At 34.2% G+C, this 21,299-nt stretch overlaps 2 protein-coding genes across 3 annotated transcripts; one reads left to right on the forward strand and one right to left on the reverse strand.

Moving 5' to 3' along the window:
• The first annotated feature begins 272 nt into the window (after positions 1-272).
• LOC100806527 (serine/threonine-protein kinase EDR1) lies at positions 273-10,315 on the forward strand. Of its 2 annotated transcripts, none has more exons than XM_014776779.3 (17): positions 273-576; positions 1,602-2,001; positions 2,683-2,886; positions 3,242-3,430; positions 3,800-4,044; positions 4,581-4,700; positions 4,894-4,971; positions 5,725-5,820; positions 6,421-6,516; positions 7,013-7,133; positions 7,490-7,772; positions 8,586-8,709; positions 8,803-8,822; positions 9,039-9,195; positions 9,502-9,790; positions 9,923-9,995; positions 10,111-10,315. In XM_014776779.3, the coding sequence occupies exons 2-17, from the start codon at positions 1,753-1,755 to the stop codon at positions 10,191-10,193; spliced, it is 2,427 nt and encodes an 808-aa protein (XP_014632265.1). In that variant the 5' UTR covers positions 273-576; positions 1,602-1,752; the 3' UTR covers positions 10,194-10,315. The 2 variants fall into 2 exon arrangements, with proteins under 2 accessions (XP_014632265.1, XP_003527345.1); XM_003527297.5 differs by having other exon boundaries at positions 274-576; positions 4,882-4,971.
• Positions 10,316-10,419: 104 nt separating this feature from the next.
• LOC100813298 (F-box protein MAX2) lies at positions 10,420-13,214 on the reverse strand. Its single transcript, XM_014776780.3, has one exon. It carries the CDS (start codon positions 12,777-12,779, stop codon positions 10,623-10,625), a length of 2,157 nt encoding a protein of 718 aa, XP_014632266.1. The 5' UTR covers positions 12,780-13,214; the 3' UTR covers positions 10,420-10,622.
• Between the last annotated feature and the right edge of the window lie 8,085 nt (positions 13,215-21,299).

Below are 21,299 nucleotides of genomic sequence, written 5' to 3' on the forward strand. Positions count from 1 at the left end.
AAAATTTTTTATGCTTTAAGTGTATAACTTTTTTTTTCTTAATTTACTGTTTCATTTTTTACTCAGAATTTATTGTTTCATTTTGAGTAAATATAAACATTTTTTTAGTTATGTAAAATAATATAAAAAGTAAAAAAAAAGAGAAGAATATAGGGTAATTAAGAAAAGGAGAAGAAGTGAAGAATAGGGAAGAATTGTTGATTTCACGTGGAAGTAAAGACTTACTACAATTTACAAAGACTAGAATAGCAAAGTCTTTTACTAGCTGGTCCCCAAATTCTCTCTCGCTCTCGCTCGCACGTGACCTCTCTCAACTCGTCTCTCTCTCCCAATTCCAAACCCAAGCAAAGGCCCATCGCTTTCTCCTTCCGTCAATCCTAAACCCAAAAAACCATCAAATCCCTCTAATTTCCATCATCGCGCTTCCTTTCTGTCTTTTTCCCCCACACCCCTTATTATTATCATCACTGCCCCCGTGCGTGCCTTGCTATAAAACCCCCCAAACAGATTCATTCACATTTAAATGCTATTGGACGACACGCTGTTTCTGCGCTCAAATGCTCGGATCTCTCGCCGGTACAAAACACCTTCTCTCTCTCTCTCTCTCTCTCTCTCTCTCTTCTTCGTCAACGCGTTCTTCGCTTTTAGTCTTTTCGTCTTGGCGGCAATTTGAATTCCGTTACTGTTTGTTTGTTCATTCGTGATGCTTTCTTTGGTACAATCTAATGTTCGTTTTTCTCTTTCTTCCTTTCTTTCTTTTGCTTGTTGCCGATTTGAATCTTGGAGTGAATGAACTTGAGTCTGCGTGCAATGTAGATGCTATCTTTTTTTCTAGCTCGGTTCTCAATTTTGGAAATTAGATTCGTTGTATGGATTAGCTTTGAAATTGCGATGCGAGGTTTTCCGTTTTCGCCTCTGCTTCTATAGTTGAGACTTGAGAAGACTCTTTTATAGTAGTAGGCGGTTTCTGAATCCTACTGTTGTTTGTTGTCATTGCAGTAATACCGTGATAGATCCTTTTTTTTATTATTTATTGTGCGGATGCGATAATAATTTGAATCTTGTTGTTATTGGCGCCGCTGATTAAGTTATAAAAATGCTTTAATATTAATGAAAGGATTGTAAGATGAGATGATTTAAATTGAAATCTGAACCTCTCTGTTGTTTCTTTATGCGCCTAAAACACGGCAAGTCGGTTGAGGAGAGTATAGTTGAGTTTGGAAAAGAGAAGAGAGTAGTAGTCTTGGAGACTTGAGTAGGGATAGTCGGTTTAGATGGAAATTGGGAAGTTATGGATGAGATTAAATAATAAAAACCAAAATGAAGATGCTTGATTGAAGAGAGAATATTTGGTATACTGATACTGAATAAATGGAATAAATATAAATAGATGTACTTTTGGAGATGTTAGTTTTGTTCCAAGATTTGCCTTTGGATGTGCAACGAAAAAGATATAAGTACTGGTATTGAGTGACGGCTGATACTCATTCAATGTTTATGCCTGAGTGTTTGATACTAAGGTGAAAGGGCCTCTTCTTGCTTTAGTGAACTACCAATTTTGCATCAGAATATGCCTATACCTTGTTATTTGGTTTATGCAGGTTACGTGGCCTCCAGCTTGAAGCAGTTGGAGCTGCAAAAGTATGTGTTTCGATGATTTGTGGTTGTAGAGCTACCTTTAGCTTTGATATGTTTCTTATGGTCTAAGGAGTGTGGCGAAATGGTTTTACATTCTAATTTTATTATTAAAACATGGAAGAGACACGAGAAGATGCCGGGCAACCAGAGCGAAGGCCATCCAACATGTCATGGTGGCCTTCAGATTTTGTTGACAAATTCGAATCTGTTTCTTTGAGCGCTCAAGATGAAACCTTAAATAATAAAGAATCACCTAGACATTCTAACCAGGATGTTATGTCACCTCAGAAGGCGTCACAAATCCTGTGGCGCACTGGAATGCTTTCAGAACCAATACCCAATGGTTTTTATTCAGTCATTCCGGTGAGTATTTGTTTTTGTTTTACTCTGTACTATTTTCTTCTTCCTCTCTTAATAAGTACTTTTTAATAAAAAATGGAAAAGATGACCCCTTTGTAGCAGCATTTTTAGGAAAATCATTGAATATATGTATTATATAAATTGTTGGAAGATCATTTGCAGCTACTTGGGTGTGAGTGGTGTAGTATGTACTGTACTTAAAGTAATTAATGGAACTGAAATAGTAATGTGCATGCCAAGGCTAAAGTTGTCGCCGCTTAATTACTTTGCCTGGTGCAGACTAGAGGCAAGGGATAAGATTGTGTAGTTATCATGTGCGACTGCAAAGTAGTTAGTGTTTATAGCATCATACTTTCATTAGAGGTATAAGTGATTGTTAAAGAGAGGATCATTTAGTTTTGCAGGAAGAGGTAAACTTAGTATACTCTGGAATTTGATGTAGTTATGATACATATTCTATTGAAGTTTCCCTGTTGAAAATAATCATATTTTAGCCCATTTTGTTCAATATATCTCTACATGTATTTTCTTAAGTTCTTATGGTTAATTAGATGTACAAGCAATTTACTCAGCAATATAGTTTTAAATATTTTGTAATGACTAATGACTTTCTGCTCATTTATGGCATTATTGTGTGGTTTTTATGTAGTATCCCTGTTCTTCACATGTAACTAAAATGTGCAGGAGAAAAGACTCAAGAAACTTTTTGATAGTATTCCTACTTTGGATGAGCTTCAAGCTATGGGTGGAGAAGGTTTTAGGGCTGATGTCATTGTTGTGGATGCAGAGAAAGATAGAAGGTTATCTATGTTGAAGCAACTAATTGTGGCATTAGTTAGAGGATTGAATTCAAATCCACCTGCGATGATTAAGAAGATAGCTGGATTAGTATGTACTATTATTGCTTCTTATTTTGTAGCTTGTGTTTACTGTGTACAGATTTTGTAATATATTATTATGGTTCCATTGATCTGATGTGATTTTCTTCCTTCCACAATATATTTTACAATGTAAAATACTTTCCAAACTCGTCCCATTATTAATTTTCAAGAGACTTTTTCATTTTAGTGGACTGACTTATTTATATTTTCTTCTATTTTCTGATTTAGTCATTGTAGTTTTTTTTAAGAGTTATTTCTCTTTAATTATCAATTACAAGTTTGTTGGTGTGTATTAATGTCAATTATCTATTAGCATATTAAAAAGGAGCTCAGCATTTATTTTCACCTCAATTTCTGCACAGGTTTCTGACTTTTATAAGCCCCCAAATGTTGAAAGTCCAGCAAAAGCTGCACTTGAGGAATCATGCAACATGTTTGAGAATCGTGGTGTCCAGATGCTGGGGCAAATCAGGCACGGTTCATGCTGTCCTCGAGCTATCTTATTTAAAGTATTAGCAGATAGTGTAGGTCTTGAAAGTAGGCTTATGATGGTAAGCTCTGATTTCTTTGGTTGTTGCAATTGCAGCTACTCTGCCATACAGTTAACTATTTCTTTGCTAGTTTCAATTTAATATTCTAATGAAAATATTTTTAGCAAAAGAATCAATGATAAATATTCATTTTTGTTTACTATGTATGAAGCACTGATACTTCAATTTGTTTCACGTATCCATATTGGATACATATTCGATACTGATATTCTTTGATACTTCACTGATACACATCCTATATATTTTTAAATAATTGTATTGCCATATCGGATATGTATCGTATCTGATACACGTATTGTATATGTGCATCATAGTTTACTATCATCTCTAATTTGGAAGGATGTCTTGTTTTGCCATTTTCTTTATCAGGGTTTTCCAAATGATGGAGCTGCTGAATGTGTAGACTCTTACAAGCATATGTCAGTGATAGTTGTGTTAAATACTGTGGAACTGCTGGTTGATCTTATGCGTTTTCCTGGCCAATTATTACCACGATCAACCAAGTCAATTCTTATGACACATATTTCTGCAGCAGGAGAGAGTGATTCTGCAGAAAATGATTCCTGTGATTCACCATTAGAACCAAATAGTCCTTTATATGGGGTTTCAGAGAGGTTAGATCCTAAGCGGTTTGGAAAATGGTTACTTTTTGTTTTGACTCAGTTACATTTTTGCCTCCTTTTGCTTCTCTTAAATTTGATTGTACTCTAATTTTAATTGTGTGTTCTCATAGTTTTCTAAATCATGCAATTAAGTCCTTGTTGAAGTGATGCTGTTGATATGGCACTTTGTTTCTTATGTGGCATGTTGCCATCTATCCAAGTCAGCAAAGTCAATTGAACAGTGCCTCATCATCAAATTTTATGCCATGTTGGCAAAATGCCATTGCCTACAGGCTACATAAGCAAAAATGGTGCCATATCAGCATCAAACTGACAGGGTGGCTTTATTTTATCAATTTGAATTTTGAAAACTTCGAGAATAACATTGTTGCAATTGAAATATAGGAGGACCAGCTTTTCCTTTTGCATTTATACTTTTAATCAATAACTCTTACTATTGATTGCCATAATAATCTTTAGGCCATCTGTTATGTTAGTTATAAGTGTTGCCAATTTACCACTATTAATTCTCTTGGCCCCTCTGACAGTGTTGAAAAGGAGGAAAACCTCCAATTCCATAGAAGATTTGAAGTGTCTTCAAATGTATCAGGCCTTCCCCTGCGAAATATGATGTTACGATCAAATACCAGTCTGGACAGGAATTTGAGGTAATACTTCCATTCCATTGCTTATTCTCAAATGACACATATTGGCCTTTTCACATTGTTATTTTTTTTTCTTCTATTAAAGCATTTCTTGTCTAGTTTTTCCCCATCTCACTTTAAAATGCATTTTTTGATTACGATCCTTTTTTTTTTCTTTCTTGTTGATGGTTTTTTCAATTCTCAGTTTTTCTCATAGTGAACCCAACATTGCAACTGCATTTGGTCGGCGTAGTCGGAGAAAGGTCATTGCTGAACAGAGGACTGCTAGTTCAAGGTTATTCATAATTTCCTTGTGTTTTGGATTGATGAGTTTGCATGTTACGTTCAGAACAATTATTGGTTTTGTTCATGATCTTGGTTTGTTATTTTATTGTTAATGAATGGCGCTTCTAAAGTTCTCTTAAATTTAATTTGTATGAAGTCTTTTATTTAACTTGGATGGATGGCATTAAGGGTTTTTTATTGCATCTGACTGTCTCTATCTGGGAAGCCTAGAGTGTTTATGAAAGAATTACTGTTGTTGCCAAGAAAAAAATAATGTTGCAGTATGAGGAATTGTGCAAAGAAATTATTCTGTACCCAGTCTGATAGGATAGATTAGCTGTACTCATTGATGATTACTCTTTCCAAATGTGGGATTTATCTCTGGCAGAATAAAACCCCTAAAATTACTGAAGTCTATGAAATAAGAAAGAACAGTTAAGCTGTAAGGAATAAAAGCCAAGAGAAAATGAAAATAAGTGTGGAACTAATTGCTGAGCCAAAAAGAATTCGCCAAGGACTAACCGCCTGAATTCTTTTTGTGTCTCTCTTCTCCCTTTTCCAAAAGAATGAAGGACTAACCGCCTGAATTCTTTTGTGTCTCCCTTCTCCCTTCTCAAAGAATTCAAAACGACACAGTCAGAGAATTCTTTTGATTCTTCCCATTCCAACTGTACCTAAATGATCTCTGAATTCTACATGCTAAACTATCTTAGAATATTAAATTATGCTGTCTTTTAAGATTCAAATATTTCTGGTTTTGCAGTCCAGAACATCCATCATTGCGAGCTCATGGACGGTCCAAGCTTAGTGGTGACAGGACTGCTTTTAGAGATTTTGCTGATGACCAGTCTACACTAAGGTTTATGCCTCTATGATGCCTTAATACTTGCTCTTACTGTGGTTGGGTGTTGGCTACTTTATTTTTCACTCAAATTTTTTATTCTGGCCCTTATTGACTGAATGAAAACCAATTGCTACATAACTCTTCAATTTCTTTCTATCCAATTTTGGGTTACTGTCACTATTTTACTTATCATTTATATGGAGCAATTTATCAGAACACGCCTTTGACTTTTATGGTTTCTAAGTTAATGGTGTTGCATTTACTTATTGAAACTTTATGGGCTGCTCAAATCTTTAATAATTTCACATTCAGTGTCAGTTCAAGTTCTGATAAAAGCAATGATGTTGGCTAGTTGGATTTCATCTGAAGAGCTGTCAGGTTAAATTGACACAACCTAAAACTAAGTCACCAAGTAAATAATATACTATCCTCACTCTAGTTGGTGCTGTGGAGTGGGTACTTATAGATTATTTCCTTTTCTACTCATAACTTTGATGGTGTGGGCATAGCATATTTTAATTATGGCTATTGTATGTCGTTATGTAACTTTATGAATTTATAAAATAATTTTCTTCATCAAATTTTTTTAAACAGATGAATTTGTTCATTTTTCAGATCCAGCTACAAGTCAGATGGTGCTTCCTCATCAGAAGCTCGTAGGATACGAAGAAGTATCAGCATTACACCAGAGATTGGTGATGATATTGCTAGGTTGGTTGTTACTTGTTGCTCCATTATGCATTTATCCTAAGCATGCTGTCCTTGGTGTAGATAAATGTTAAATTGTTTATTGCATATTTAGTATTGATTACTTTGTGCTAAATAAAAGCCAAAATTTCTAACATTTTGATCATAATCTTTTTTTTTCTGAAGAAAAGATTAACTACTCTGTACTTGCCCTACCATGTACCCTTTACCTGTATTCGTAATTATTCAACTTACTAATTTGATTGATTAATTTGTAGATTGCTGGAGGCTGGACTGTTGTAAATGGTTCCTGCTTTGTGATAAATAACTAATAGCTAATAACTAATTCAAAGAATGCATGATTATATTTGTACTTTGGTCAAGTGAATTAATGATCCTTTATTTAAAATTTTCAGTGCATAATCATCCGCTATTTTAACCTAATAGGTAATGTAGTATGTGTGTCGTTACTAAATAAGTTGTTTTAATACTGTGATAACTCAGGATCTAATCTATGTAGGGCTGTCCGGGCGATGAATGAAACATTAAAGCAAAATCGTCTTCTGAGAGAGCAGGGGGGTGATAGTTCATTGTCTCATTCTCCAATTGATAGAACCAGCAGTGCAGATCTTCAGAAAAATGTATGTCTGCATTGTTTTTGTAACAATAGAGTATGCTATTATTTAAGCCTTCATTCTCTGCTTGTGGCATCTTTCAGCATATTGTGTCACTCAATCTAGAAGAGATCAATATTCTATCATAATTCTTAAGTCTGATATTTTTCTAATGATAAGACAACGTTACAACTACTAAATTTGCTGATAGCTGTAGTATGATTTACTTTTCAATAATTTGTAATAGAATCATAGTTCTATTTTGAGTGTTTTATTCATGACGATTATATTAACATTTAAATTATATATATAAAAATTTGGATTAGCTTCCGTTTTAAGCCGTGTAATTCGCTTCACGTGATTCCTGTGATGTGATATCACAGGTGTCAAATTTCCATCTTGATAATCACCATGAGAGGTCCCCCTTATATTTGCGTGACCCTGTGACGTCTCAAAAGGCAATGTCGTTACCCTCTTCTCCGCATGATTATAGAGGACAAGCTTCTGAGAGAAGCAAGGCGTCAGAATATATATTGAATGATGAACTGGAGTTTACTTGGAATAAAATCCTTGAATCACCAATGTTCAGTAATAGACCTCTGTTACCATATGAAGAATGGAATATTGATTTCACAGAATTGACTGTTGGAACTCGTGTTGGAATTGGTAAGTTTCAGCCTTCACCTTGTAGTTATTGAATTCATATGATATTTGCAGTGCAATTCAGTATCACCTATGATTTAAGCATGACTGAATTTCTGTAATGATTGCAAATCAGTGTCTGGCTGAATCACTTGACTCCAAATATTTCTTGAGGCTTGATTTCTGTATATTTGTTCTTGTTGTGAAAGACCTAGACAGATCTGGGTCAGATCTGTTACAGCCAGCCAGAAATTTTCTTAATTTTTTCGTTCTGGTTTTAAATTTAAGATGGTGCCTTAAAAACCTTCAATAAATTTTACTTTTCCCACTTGAAAATAATTCCTTTTATACCCTCTCTTTACTGGTTTCAACAATTTCAAGGTTAGGGGTTGTTTTGTGTGTGATATCCATGAAAGGAAGAACAAGGAAAAAGAAAAAAAAGGAAGAACTATATGTAATTTTCAGCCAAAGAAATAGTGCCAAGGGAAGGTGGAAAGAAATTGAATAATCAATATATTAGTATAGAAATCTTGCTGAGAATTAGTAATTGAGGAACCCAAAATCAACCATGATAAGGGAAATAACGAACTTTTGGAATTTATAAAGAAATCAGAATTGGAGTCTCAGTATTTGGGAAAAAATAAAATTAGATAACATGCTATTATTATTGAAATTGTGTTTGCTCAGTTTATTAGTAAATTTCTTAATTCATTACTAACTCAATATAATCCCATTGATGATTCAGAAACTATCCATTTAAATTCGTGATTTGAACTGCCCTGAGAAAAACTAGGTTCATATAAATTTATGAAACGTGGTTTCTCTTTTCTTTTCCAGGGTTCTTCGGAGAAGTTTTTCGTGGCATATGGAATGGCACAGATGTTGCAATCAAGGTTTTCCTAGAGCAAGATTTAACTACTGAAAACATGGAAGATTTCTGCAATGAGATATCCATTCTTAGGTATTTTACATTGATTTTCTGTTTGTAAGCAATTTTTTGTTACATCAAACATTTGCTGACTCCCTGTCCCTTTTTTTGTCTTTTTTTCCCCAGTCGGCTTCGACATCCTAATGGTACTCTCTAACATCCTAACTAGTTATTTATATGGGTCTTTTTACTAATTTGATCTTGCACATTTCTTGATATTTTTGACAACTGGAATTATGACCAAATTCTTCTTTGCTTGAAATTTTAAGAATGATATTGTGCATATATAGTCACAGTAGTATCTCATGTAGCATGATTTCTGAGAACATCTGTTATTTATCAAGTGATTACATTTTATGCAGTTATTTTATTTCTTGGTGCCTGCACAAGGCCCCCACGCTTGTCAATGGTGACTGAATACATGGAGATGGGATCTTTGTTTTACTTGATTCATGTGAGCGGTCAAAAGAAGAAGCTTAGCTGGCGGAGAAGACTAAAGATGTTGCAGGATATATGCCGGTAAGTGTGCATGTTTGGTTTAACATCCTGGTTCCGTGTTCCTCTATGTTCACATTATTTTTAACGTATAAAAGTTGCTTTGGGTGACGCACATCCAGCTTGAGTACTGTAGATCCAAACACGCGGATAAACACTTGATTCGGGCTATACATAACTTTCAGAACCTTCTCTTTATTAATGCATATATTACCTATATAAATTATTATCAAGTGTCATATGACCTTTCATTTCAGTCAAAATTTATTCGTTATTAGGATTGCATTTGATCTGTTGACATTCACGATAATACCTTGTTGGTGACTCTAGTGGCCTGATGCACATACATCGTATGAAGATTATTCACCGTGATGTGAAAAGTGCAAATTGCCTTGTGGACAAGCATTGGATAGTGAAAATATGTGATTTTGGACTTTCAAGAATAGTAACAGAATCCCCCACGAGAGATTCCTCGTCAGCTGGAACCCCAGAATGGATGGCTCCTGAACTAATTCGAAATGAACCATTCACTGAAAAGTGTGATATCTTTAGCTTTGGGGTGATAATATGGGAGCTCTGCACCTTGAATAGGCCTTGGGAAGGCGTACCTCCGGAGAGGGTATGTATGTTTGGTAGACAATTTGTTCATCTTCCATTATGTGTTTGTATATCCGATATGCTTTCTTGAAAATTTTGGCTCCTCAAATTGTGATTCTTTATTTATGTTAACACTCTTTTATCTGCTGATTAGGTGGTTTATACCGTTGCTAATGAGGGTGCTCGATTGGATATTCCTGATGGCCCGCTAGGCAGGCTGATTTCAGGTATGCAACTGTCAAAATATTCAAGACTTGATTCGAGGCCTTTTTTAGCTTCTATGATATTTATTATATTCAGATTCCATATAGTATAACTGATTACTTGATTTTTTGTATGCAGAGTGTTGGGCGGAACCACATGAACGGCCAAGTTGTGAGGAGATTCTCTCTCGATTGGTGGACATCGAGTACTCAATGTGTTGATGCCAGTGTTTTTATCTTTTGTACATAGTGAACTTTGGGTAGAGTTGTAACTTTGTGCTTTCGGCTGATGTGTAAACTATGAATTTTTGTTCCTTATCTGAAAACATATATATTTGAAGTCATGCATCGGTGCGTTCCTAACAGTCTCTTGTAGTTCTGGGGCTATGAAAGAAAGTTAATTCATATCCATCACTCACATCTGTGAGATGAAAAAAATAACAACATATTTCTAATCTGTGTAGAGGATGATTTATTCTTGACTAAAACATTGGACACGAGTCTCGTTATTACAGTGTAAACAGAAATAAATAAAAACTAAAAGACAAGTAAAGATGTTAATAATCGACAGAAACTCCAAAACGTAAACTTTTTCTACATCCAAGCAATTTTTCCATTGTCAGGGCTTGTAAGATGTTGTTACATTACATGTCAATCACATATTCGACGCCTATTCAGTGCATCTTCAAAGCGGCTGCACGAACCTACCCTCATCTCTGTACTCATGTCATTTTCAGGAGCTGGATAATAATCTTCTCTCAGCTGTACATCCCTAAGGTTTTGTATCTTAAGAAAAAAGTTCATGAAATGTTCATGTGCTGTTCCGTGAATGAAGAGCTTTCTCAAAGTGTAACATTCTTGTAGCAAGCCAGCAGCTGGAAGTGACACACTCCTCTGGTTCACATCCTCATCTTGTGGTGGCCAGTAATGAAGCTCACTGAGACTCAAACTGCCAATGCCATTCAGAAGAAACCTCTCCCACAGGCTCAAATCCATTTGCCCAGAGGGTGCCGTGAGAGCATAACCTTTAGTATCACCACAGTCCAGCTGCATCTTCAATAGCTGAGGATAACAAGCCAGAATGCTGAGACCAAATTCGCTCTCTGCTGGCTTTGGCTGCCCCCTACAATCTCCTTCAACCTTAATCCGAATCTCTTCCAAGACGGGACAATCTTCCAACCCTGCCACCGGCAATGGAGTCAAGAGATCACCAACTTTTATCCAGAGAGAAAGATACTGCAGCTTGTCCCAGCTCTTGCCATAGAAACCATTGCCATTGCTTTCCAAAAAGGAATCATGAACCCTCATTTGATACTCGCATCTCTGCCTCTTCCTTTTGCTTGTGTTCTCACATTCTCCACCCCCAAAGTAGTAATCCATGAGTTTACCCACATCATCCTGTTCATCCAAACCATTCAAATCAAAACTAAGAAACCCATGTCCCAGGCCATCACTCTCCTTCAACCCATTCCACACACAATCCACATGGAGCCGCTCAATCTGCTCGCGAATTGGCTCCAAAGCCCTGAGAGTCGCAGCTGTGTCAAGGTTTACGCAGCAAGAAACCCTGACATCAATCAGAGTCCTGCCAAGCAAACAAGCCATGGTCCTCAGTCCACGCTCCGTCACAAGCCTGCAACCCTGAAGCTCAAATCTAACCAGTCTCGAACACCCCCTGGCAATCTCAATTAACCCCATGTCATCAAGGTCCGCGCAGTTACCAACAGACAACGATTGAAGCCCGTGGCAAAGGGCAATTCCGTCAAGCCGAGACTCAAAGGCCAAGCAAATCCCTTGAAACTGTCCCAATTTTAGAACCCTCAAATTAGGGCACTTTGAACCCACCACTTCAAAAGCGAAACTACTCTCTCTGACATTTTTACAAACATCTAACACGAGCTCTTCCAAAAGAGGAAGTCCAGAGAACAAAGTCATAAGAGCAGCGCGGCTAATGCTAGCGTCTTCTCCGTCGAAACCCTCGTCCTCCTCTCTGCGACTTGAAAACGACGACGTATCGGCCAAGTGAAGCAACGATAGCTTTGGGCAATTGGAAGCAATAGAAACCAGCGTGTCGTCGCTGACGGACCCTATATATCTCCGATCGAAGTTGCAGACCGCGAGAAAGTGCTCCAGGTTAGGGCACGACGCGGTGATCGATTCGATTTCGTGAGACTTGAATCCTTCTGTTAAGGAGGTTGTTAGGAGGTTGAGGCGGCGGAGAAAGGCGGCGGAGATAGGGTTTGCGGCGAGCACCGTCGGGATGTCCTCCGTCCAGTGGTAGTAGGAGGAGAGGTCGAGGGAGGCGAGCGATCGGCACTTCTTGAAGAGCTCAGCGAAGTCGGCTTCGTTCGCGGAGGTCGGCGGGCGCTGGTGCCACCGGACGAGCTTGACGGCGGAGAGCTCCGGCCATGGGGAGAGGAGGAGGAGGCGGAGAGTGTCCGGGTCACGCGCGTAGACGGCGAGTGAGGTGACGCGCGGGAACGCGGCGCGGAGATGTTGCGCGAGGTGTCGCTGGTGGTCGACGGCGGCGGCGGCGGCGGAGGAGGAGGAGGAGCAGAAGAGCGCGTGGCCCCACGGCGAGAGGAAGGAGAGGTCGAGGTGCGTGACGTGCTTGAAGGAGGTCGGGATGAGGTGGAGGTCACGCGCGTTGCCGCGGAGCGTGAGAGATGTGCGCGTCTTGCGCTCCAACCGGTAGAAGCTCCACGATACCAACGACAACGCGTTCCGCGTGCGGGTGTCGGAAACCGCCGCGAACACGTTCAACAGAATCTCCTCCGGGAGATGGCCCACGATGCTGCCGTCGCCCATTCTCCGGTAAGATATTTCCCAATTCCCACCTCTCTATCTCTTACTATTTTCACCAAAATTATAAAATTAAAAAAAAAAATCTCTATTTTTTTTTATTAAATTTTTGAGCTGAGTGGTATGATACTCTTACTCTAGAGAAAGAGAGGAAAATGGATTGGGTGTATGATGTTAAATTAGGGTAAGGAGAGGGATGGTATTAAATATTAATGGATAGTTTTTGGGAGGGGTTTTTGTTGGGGGCATGCAGACCCACGTGAATACGATATGGAAGGAAAGTTTAGTTTAGAGAGAATGGAAAATTAGGGTGTGTTTGGTTTTTAGTGAAAGATAGCCATGCCAAGGGAATGGGTCTAATGGTGCTTACGAAATCTCTCTGCACGTATGAAGGAAAAGGAAAATTAATACAGACAAACCATACAGGATTGGATGGGTCCATACACATTACATAAACACCCTTCCCTCCTACTTCGCATAATCTATTCAATACTTGTATATTGACTCACTTCAAATTTGTTTTTATTATTATAAGGTTTTAATTAATTTGATACTTCATACTAATATTATTATAGAAAAGTAGTTTAAATATTTTTTAACTCATTGATACATAATATCTCCTCTAAAATTTGATTAATCACTTTTAATCATCACAAAATTCAATATTGAGAATTTATTTATAAAATTTGAGTCTATTTTCACTTGTTAGTTCAGCGACATGCCGACATCAAGCAATAGTTTAATGTTTTAATATATTATTGTGTAGCTTTTACTTTTTATTTAATATTTTTATAATGTTATATATTTCATAAATTTTAATGAATATAAAAAGTATTATAAAAGAAATAGTATTTTGAAGAGTTTTATTTTTTTGGCTTTCCTTTTCTTCTTTAGAATCTTGGGCGGTTTTTTCTATTTGGCTAATGCTTCTATATTTGGCAGGGATTGGGATTTGGAACACACATTAGTGTTGCACGCCTTACTTGGCATCACTAGTTAACGATTTTGTTTACAATTTAATAAAGTTTATAAGTGAAAAATAATAGATAATTTTTGTTAAAGACTATGATAAAAATGTACTACTAACAACGTTGTTTATAATTTTTTTTTTTTAAAAAATTCATTTAGTTTCTATATGTGATCTTTAAACTAATAATTAGACACTGATAATTTAATTCTAGCTGGCCTTTAGAACGTCTGACTTATATTTTGCATTTTCGAACCCATTGTCTATTTTTTATTATTATTATTATTATTATTATTATTATTATTATTACAAAGGTTACCTCTGATGCTAGAACTTACGACATTTAACTTACTACTCAAATTTCCTACAATTAGAAGACCCTTGTGGTTCATTCTTAATTAAACATGACTAAGTTAAACATAATATTGTAAACCTAAAATATATAAATAATTTTTTAATTAAAAATAAAAAATAGTAAAGTAATTTAAAAAAATCTTATTATTGTCATTGAAAAAATAATATCCCAAAAAGTCGAATCCAACGCCACTTAAATATACTTTGAATTAAGAAAAGTATTAATTTATATCAAGTTAAAATTTTCATATTCAATTTTATTGTAAAGATAATCTTTAAAAAATCAAGTAGAATTTACTTTATTTTTAATTAAACTCCACTTTATAAAACGAAATTATTTAAAAGTAAATTTATAAATTCTCGCTTATCCAAATTGTTTAGAAACCTGCACTTAGACCAAAAATTATTTTAAGTTTTACTTATATATATATATATATATATATATATATATATATATATATAAGGTGTTGACAAAAATCCAAACGCATTAGCTGATTTGCACCTTGCACGAGCCTGCTACCGGCAAGAATCAAGATACATTTGATGGATTCAATTGTCCCTGTCTTTACTGTTGGCCTTTTCGTAGAATTTTAAGGGATAAGTATTGCATTCTTTTGAAAAAACTAAAGTATTTTTAGGTACAAATAAAGTACTTTTTTTAAAAATAAAGTATTAATATATTACTCATTTATGTGTTGAACCATTTTTTTTATTTTTATATTAATTTCTTTTGTAAAATTAATGTCTTCAAAACAGGTATATTATAACATTAATTTTTTAAAAGTCATTAAAATATCAACATATTTGCTATCATTAAAACACTAAAACAATAACAAGATAATGGGAAAACCTTTTAAATAACTACTTAAAGCTTAGTTTTTTTTAGATACATAAGTTTTGTTTTTTTTTTAAAATATGATTTGATTTTTTTAACAAATATGTATAGCATAGCTTGGACCTGAACCTGATATAAGTTGGGTCACAAGTGCTTGAGAAATTACCTAATCACGTGGATACGGAAAATGGTGCTTAAAGATGGCTACGTTCACTTCTTTTTCTTTTAAGAAAATAAAATAAAAATAGGCACTCTAGTTTGCACTGGCTAATGCTTGCTTGTTTTCTTCTTTGATAAATATGATTAGGCAACTGCTTGTGTATTTTTTTATTTTTTATGTATTATAACTGAGCTAGTGGATGTTGTATGGAGCGATAGTGACATTGTGTAGATTATAGAGATTGATTAGGCTGGGTTAAAAGCAATGAATGATTTTGGATGTTTTCTCTTCATTTTTTTCCTCTTCAATTTTTGCGTATAATACAACACAATAGAAATTTCAAACATAAAATATAATTTAAATACCCATATAACACAAAAAACGATTTTTGTTTTTCTATTTATAATAAATATTAAATTAATTTATGATATTCTTTGTTTTGTAACTGAGATGCTTAATTTTCTTTTGTATGTTACAAAAAGAGGGCACCAATATCTTAACAAATATCCACAAATTCTCATAAATATCTATTATGAATACCCACTTAACAAAAACTCACCACTTATATAAACGAATAACAAAAGACCACTGGTAGTACTATCCCTACCCGATTCATTGCAATCCCTACTAGTATTAAAAATTAAATTAATTAAGAGGCAGGGTCTATTTTTAAAAGGTCATTTTTCTCAAGTCCTATTCATGAGTCAAGTTTTAAAAACATTAGTTAAGAAATTAATAAATAATAAATATTCGTATGAAATATATTAAAAAATTAATAAACAAAAAATGTTCGTTATAATTTAAAATTAATAGAAATTTAATTTTACATTATTAAATTGCATAAAAAATCATCTATAAAACCGTTATTCAATAAATATAAAAACATATCATATGACATATAATATTTTAAAAATAAAACATTCACACACACACATACAATACAATAAAACATAAAATTAGATCCGTGTTCAGTTAACCACTTAAAAAAGCTACATATATATGGATCAAACCATCTGCATTTCACTAATTTGGTAAATGAAACCCAGTAAGCAAATAAGCCATCTAGGACCCAAACATCATACATTCCAAGTGAGTACATAAAACCAGCAGGTCCAGCACACCATACAAACCCCAAGACAAATGCATCCTGACTTAATTCACTTTGAGCAATATTAATTCATAGCCTATTGAGGACCCCCTACTATGTCCACCAAAAAAAAATTTAAACAAGCTTACAATATTTTCACTAATTCATCCTTTTCAAAGGGACACAGTTGCTTTCTAGTTCTTAATAATGAAGACTTACAGTCAATGATTAAAACTATAATTTATGAAATTAGAAAAAGTGAATATAGTTTCATTTCATGCCATGGTCATTGGAAACTATGAATCTTGGGATTGGTGGTTTGCAGGGGGACCCAACTTCCAAAATTTTACGGACAACTAACTACAGAAACACCTAAAGCAGAATATGGTAGACATGCAAAAACGAAAATGCAAGCCCAGAAATAAATTGAATTAAAGTCTTCATAGTTTCTCAGCTCCTAGAAAATTAAACCAAAATGCCGTTTTTGTTGGCTTCTATACGACTCCATTAAACAATAATAAAAAGAACAAGAAAAAAAGAAATTAACTCGAATGGTTAAAAATATTACAAGGAGCAAGGTAAGTATATATTATACTAACCGTTCATCCAGTTCTTAAGGGGCTGGAAAGGGAATCCAGTTCTTTGATAATCTCCGCTCACCGAAATCGCTTCAATGCCATTGTTGATGATCGACAACACCATGGATTAAAACACCACAGACATGGTGTTTGAGAGAATCATCTGAAAAATAGACACTTATTAAATCAGTAGTACATCACAGTCCAAAGTGTTACCAAGAAAACTCAAACGGTAACAGAAAATAGATAAAGAAAAGCAAGAAGAAAATCATCATCAAGCAAGTAACTAGCTAGAAGGAAGAAACCAGCCTCACTCTTCTCCCCCTTACCTTGACAGAGTGTTCAAACAGCAGCCAAGAGGAAGAGGGAGTGATAGAAATGGTGTATTAATTACGAGTGCCTCTGGTTGGTAGGTTGCTGTTGATACATGACAGCAACTATTTATGTAAAGTTGTGCTTGTTTAATTCGGCCACGTCTCCTTGTGGTTTTAGCAAGTTTGTGTGTTAATAAAATTCATTTAGCTTGTTTCAAGGAAAAGGAAGAATCGTCAATCGGAAGCTTTTTGGAAGCAAAATGGGATTTCCCTGCACTGATACAATTATGGAAAGTGAGAATGTATTTGTCAAAATGGTTTAGGGTTTGGTACTGAGTTCTGCAACAGCCACATAGGTTTCGTTTAGGGTTTGGTACTGAGTTCTGCACATTCCACTTTAATGCAAACCTTCACACCTAGCTTACTAAAAATTAGCATTTGTTGTACCTAGATCAGTGCAAGGCAACATATTATTGTATAATGTGTCTTTTTTTTTATTTTAAATTTATTAATGTACAATTTGTCTTTAGAATAATGTTCATAAATTGCAACAAATTTTTAGAATTACAACTAATTATTTGTCCAAACAATAATAAACACTATAACTTTGCATATAAATTCCATTTTTTGTTTTAATAAGATTCATTGCATATACTGATATGAATTTTCTTTTTAAATTGATTTTTTTTATTGCCCTGCAATGTTATTATAGCTGAACCTGTTGAACCGTAGAAGTTCCTCCTTCCAGCTAGTAATACAGATCAAAGTGGAATCTGCATGTGATATCATATTTTCCAAATATGGAAACTTGAATTAAATGCTTTGCTATGTTCTGTGAGCTCCTTATACTATCTAGTACCTATATGCCTGTTGAGAAAGTCATTTTCACACCAGCATGTACTACTAAAATTACTTGTAGTAGTATTTCCCCCATATTAACTTCAGTTTTACCAATTGAGATCACAATAATATTTTGGTCCCCAGTAACCATTCTCGACTATGCTTCCAGCAAGACAAATGAGAGAAGATTATTTGAAAATATGGTATCGGTGACTGCAGTAATGTTAATTCCTCTTGAGATCACAAGACAATATATTATATATTTTTGTATGTACTTTATTTCTTTAATTTTTCTTCTAAATATTTATTAAAAAAATTGTACAAACTGAAACCTATGATCATATCCTTTCTTAGCATTATTGGTAAAAATTAATGGATTGAAAGGTATTTCGATAGGAGGGGTCAAGTTATTTGTAATTGTAATAATAACATGTTCCAATGGAAAATAAGGGAGGTTTGATAAAAGAAAATGGTAATTCCATTTGAGATTTAACAAATGAGAATATTTTTTGAATTAATTTTCAAATAAGAATAAGTTTTAAGAATTTTTACGACTTTTAAATATGAAATTGTAAAAAAATTCACAATTTTTACCTTTTTTTTTAATATTGAAGTCGTAAAAACTCTAATGACTTCAAAGTTATAATTTAGTTTTTTGTATTCTTAATTATTTATATAAAATGGTAAATTTTTTAACGATTTTAAAGTTGTGCTATTTTTTTTTAATTTTTAAATCCATTTTCAACTCTAAAGTAATTTTAATTTATACTTGTGTATATTATTTTGTTTAATATTTTTTTATATTTTTATTAATAATGTTAAGGATTATTATTTATGTTTGTTAATTGTTACTAACTGCATGCAACATGTCCTTATTTAGAATGTGATAACTTTGTTAACTTTATATACAAATTGAAAAATATTTAAAAATTAATTTGTTAATATATTCAATAAAGTACTTTCTTACCAAAATTTAATAGCTATTTATTTTTAAAAAGAATAGAAAAAATTATAAAAATATTAATTAAAAATAAGCATAATATAAAGAAAGAGAAATAAACATAAAAAATGAAATTAACTAATAATTAACTTAAGATAAATAAAAAAGTACGCAAAAAAATATCATTACAATTAGTAAAATAAATTCTTATATGATATCTAAACTAAGGGAATATGTGGATTTTACCTACCTGATTTCTATTAGTCAAGAAGCAACTGAAAGATTAAGAAAAAAATAGAATAAAATTGAACCATTTTTTTAACGTTGAAAACTTGATAAAAATATAATTTTTATCCTTATAAATACAGAAATTTAGGAGTATGTTTTTGCAAAACTTTCAGCGTAATTTTTTTTATTCTTACAAAATTAAAATATATTATTTTTTCTCCCCAAATAAATCTAAACTATGACCTTTTACCTAAGTTATGTACATAATCGGCGTAAAAAGTCATGTGAGGATGAAATCATCCCAACATTAACATTTTACATAGACAGATTCTAAATATTGCTTATATTTACGAGGAATAAAAACATATTCTAATTGTTAAACTTTTACATTTAATTAAATGTTAATCAGATAAACCACATTAAAGAGAAATGGTCACTGGTGCTCGGTTTGGGCTTTTGGCCCATCATCACTTCAAAGTTTAATCTAAATTCATATTTTAGCTACACTAGTATTAATTATAAATTCAATTAGAGTTATTAGAAGAAAAAAGATGGGGACTGAGGCCCTGTACTGGTTTTGGGCTTTTGGGCCATCATGACTTGAATCTGAATTCTCCCTGCAATCCGCGGGTCAAGTTTGAGTTTCCCTCTACCCGAAAACAAATTAACAATAAGCGCCATAAACAAATTTCTCAGCTTCCATACCCGAAAACAAAAAATTTCTCAAATTTTTTGATTTGTTCCCTCTTTCTAGTTTGAAGCTCCATTGAACAATGAATATATATGAACACACAATCCATCATCACCCCCACCTCTTCCTAAACTACAATACAATACAACCTTTTATTTGACTAAGAGAATGCCCAAGAGGGTGCCTCTTTCTCACATCACAAACCTCTTCAACAATTCTCTTACATCAACTACCTTCACTCTTTCCCACCACCAACAACAATTTCGACTTTCTTCGCCTCTTCCTAGGAGGACATGTACACCTCGTACCTCCAAAACTTTAAGGAGGGGATTCAGATAGATAAGATAGGCTTCAATTTTTTGTGTTTCTTGTGTAGTTCATTTCAATTTCAATTGCAATCATAGAATTTGAGAAAATGCACAAATACATTGGTCATTCAAATTCAGAATTTGAAAATGCTGGCTACTTTTGTTTCATTGCCAATTTCGCTCCCTGTTGATGGCCTTCTAGAGGAAAATTTATTATTAATTGGAAGTAAATGCAAAGAATCGCATTCTGTAGCATGCTGGATCTAAATTTTATATCTCGATGCAATTTGTTGCATCGCATGATTCGCATCTATGTAGGGGTTTTTTTGTTTTATTATACATATAGACACAGTCACACAGACAAAAAAAATAGAATTTTATATTACTGAGCCAAGTAGCCAAGATAGGATCCTATCCTTTTGTAATTTGCTGAGTTGACCTTTTAATGTGGGGCCGTGATTCAATCAAGTAGACCCCAGTGATGAATCATCACTTTTGCTCACTTCTGAAATGAACATGGGGCCCCACCTCTGATATCACTATCTCATTTGCATCTTTCTATGGGGTCCATGTCCAGAGTTGGTATACTCCCCAAAGACAATGTTGTCCTTTAGACCACCATTTCTTTCCAACTGAACCTCTCGAGGATAAAGTGGGAATGTAGGGTTCAAAAATATCTCAAGAGTATAATGTACCTAAGATGAGCATGAAATGCTAAAGCTGAGAGTATCAATACAGGTATGGTACATGAGCGGAGCTTGACCTAATTTTTTTTGGAGTTAACATAAATTTTAATGTATATTTTTAATATGTAATATCATATTAAGTTAAAATATAAATACAAAGTTAAGAAAAAAAAAACATGCATAAACTTTTTTAGCATTAAGATAGAAAAAAACATTATATGCTAAACATTGCATATTTTAGAAGGAAAATGATTATTTTATGAAAATTTTTGGGGAAGCCATGACTCCCCCTTTCCTTGTATAGCCACGAAAATTAGGGAGAAGGAAATGAAAATATTCATACATGCATTGTGATTTTTTTTTTTTTGTGTTTTTTATTTAGTTATCTAATTGCTTGTTAAAATAAATCAGGGTGGCCATTATTTTATTTTATTTTATTTTCCGTCGGAAATCACATAGGCCATTACTTATTTACACCAAGATCTACCCCCACATGAATGAGAAACGTATAGGGTCGTGTAATGTCTGTTAATTAAGT

This window comes from Glycine max, chromosome 6 (genome assembly GCF_000004515.6).
Source record: "Glycine max cultivar Williams 82 chromosome 6, Glycine_max_v4.0, whole genome shotgun sequence".
In the NCBI taxonomy this organism is placed as follows: Eukaryota; Viridiplantae; Streptophyta; class Magnoliopsida; order Fabales; family Fabaceae; genus Glycine; species Glycine max.

Excerpts from the sequence above, each read along its gene's own strand:
- LOC100806527 (XM_003527297.5), top strand. The coding sequence starts at position 1,753 with ATGGAAGAGACACGAGAAGATGCCGGGCAACCAGAGCGAAGGCCATCC. Across the intron at positions 6,517-7,012 it reads ATTGGTGATGATATTGCTAG|GGCTGTCCGGGCGATGAATG; the intron begins GTTGGTTGTTAC and ends TAATCTATGTAG. Across the intron at positions 8,710-8,802 it reads AATGAGATATCCATTCTTAG|TCGGCTTCGACATCCTAATG; the intron begins GTATTTTACATT and ends TTTTTTCCCCAG.
- LOC100813298 (XM_014776780.3), bottom strand. The coding sequence starts at position 12,779 with ATGGGCGACGGCAGCATCGTGGGCCATCTCCCGGAGGAGATTCTGTTG.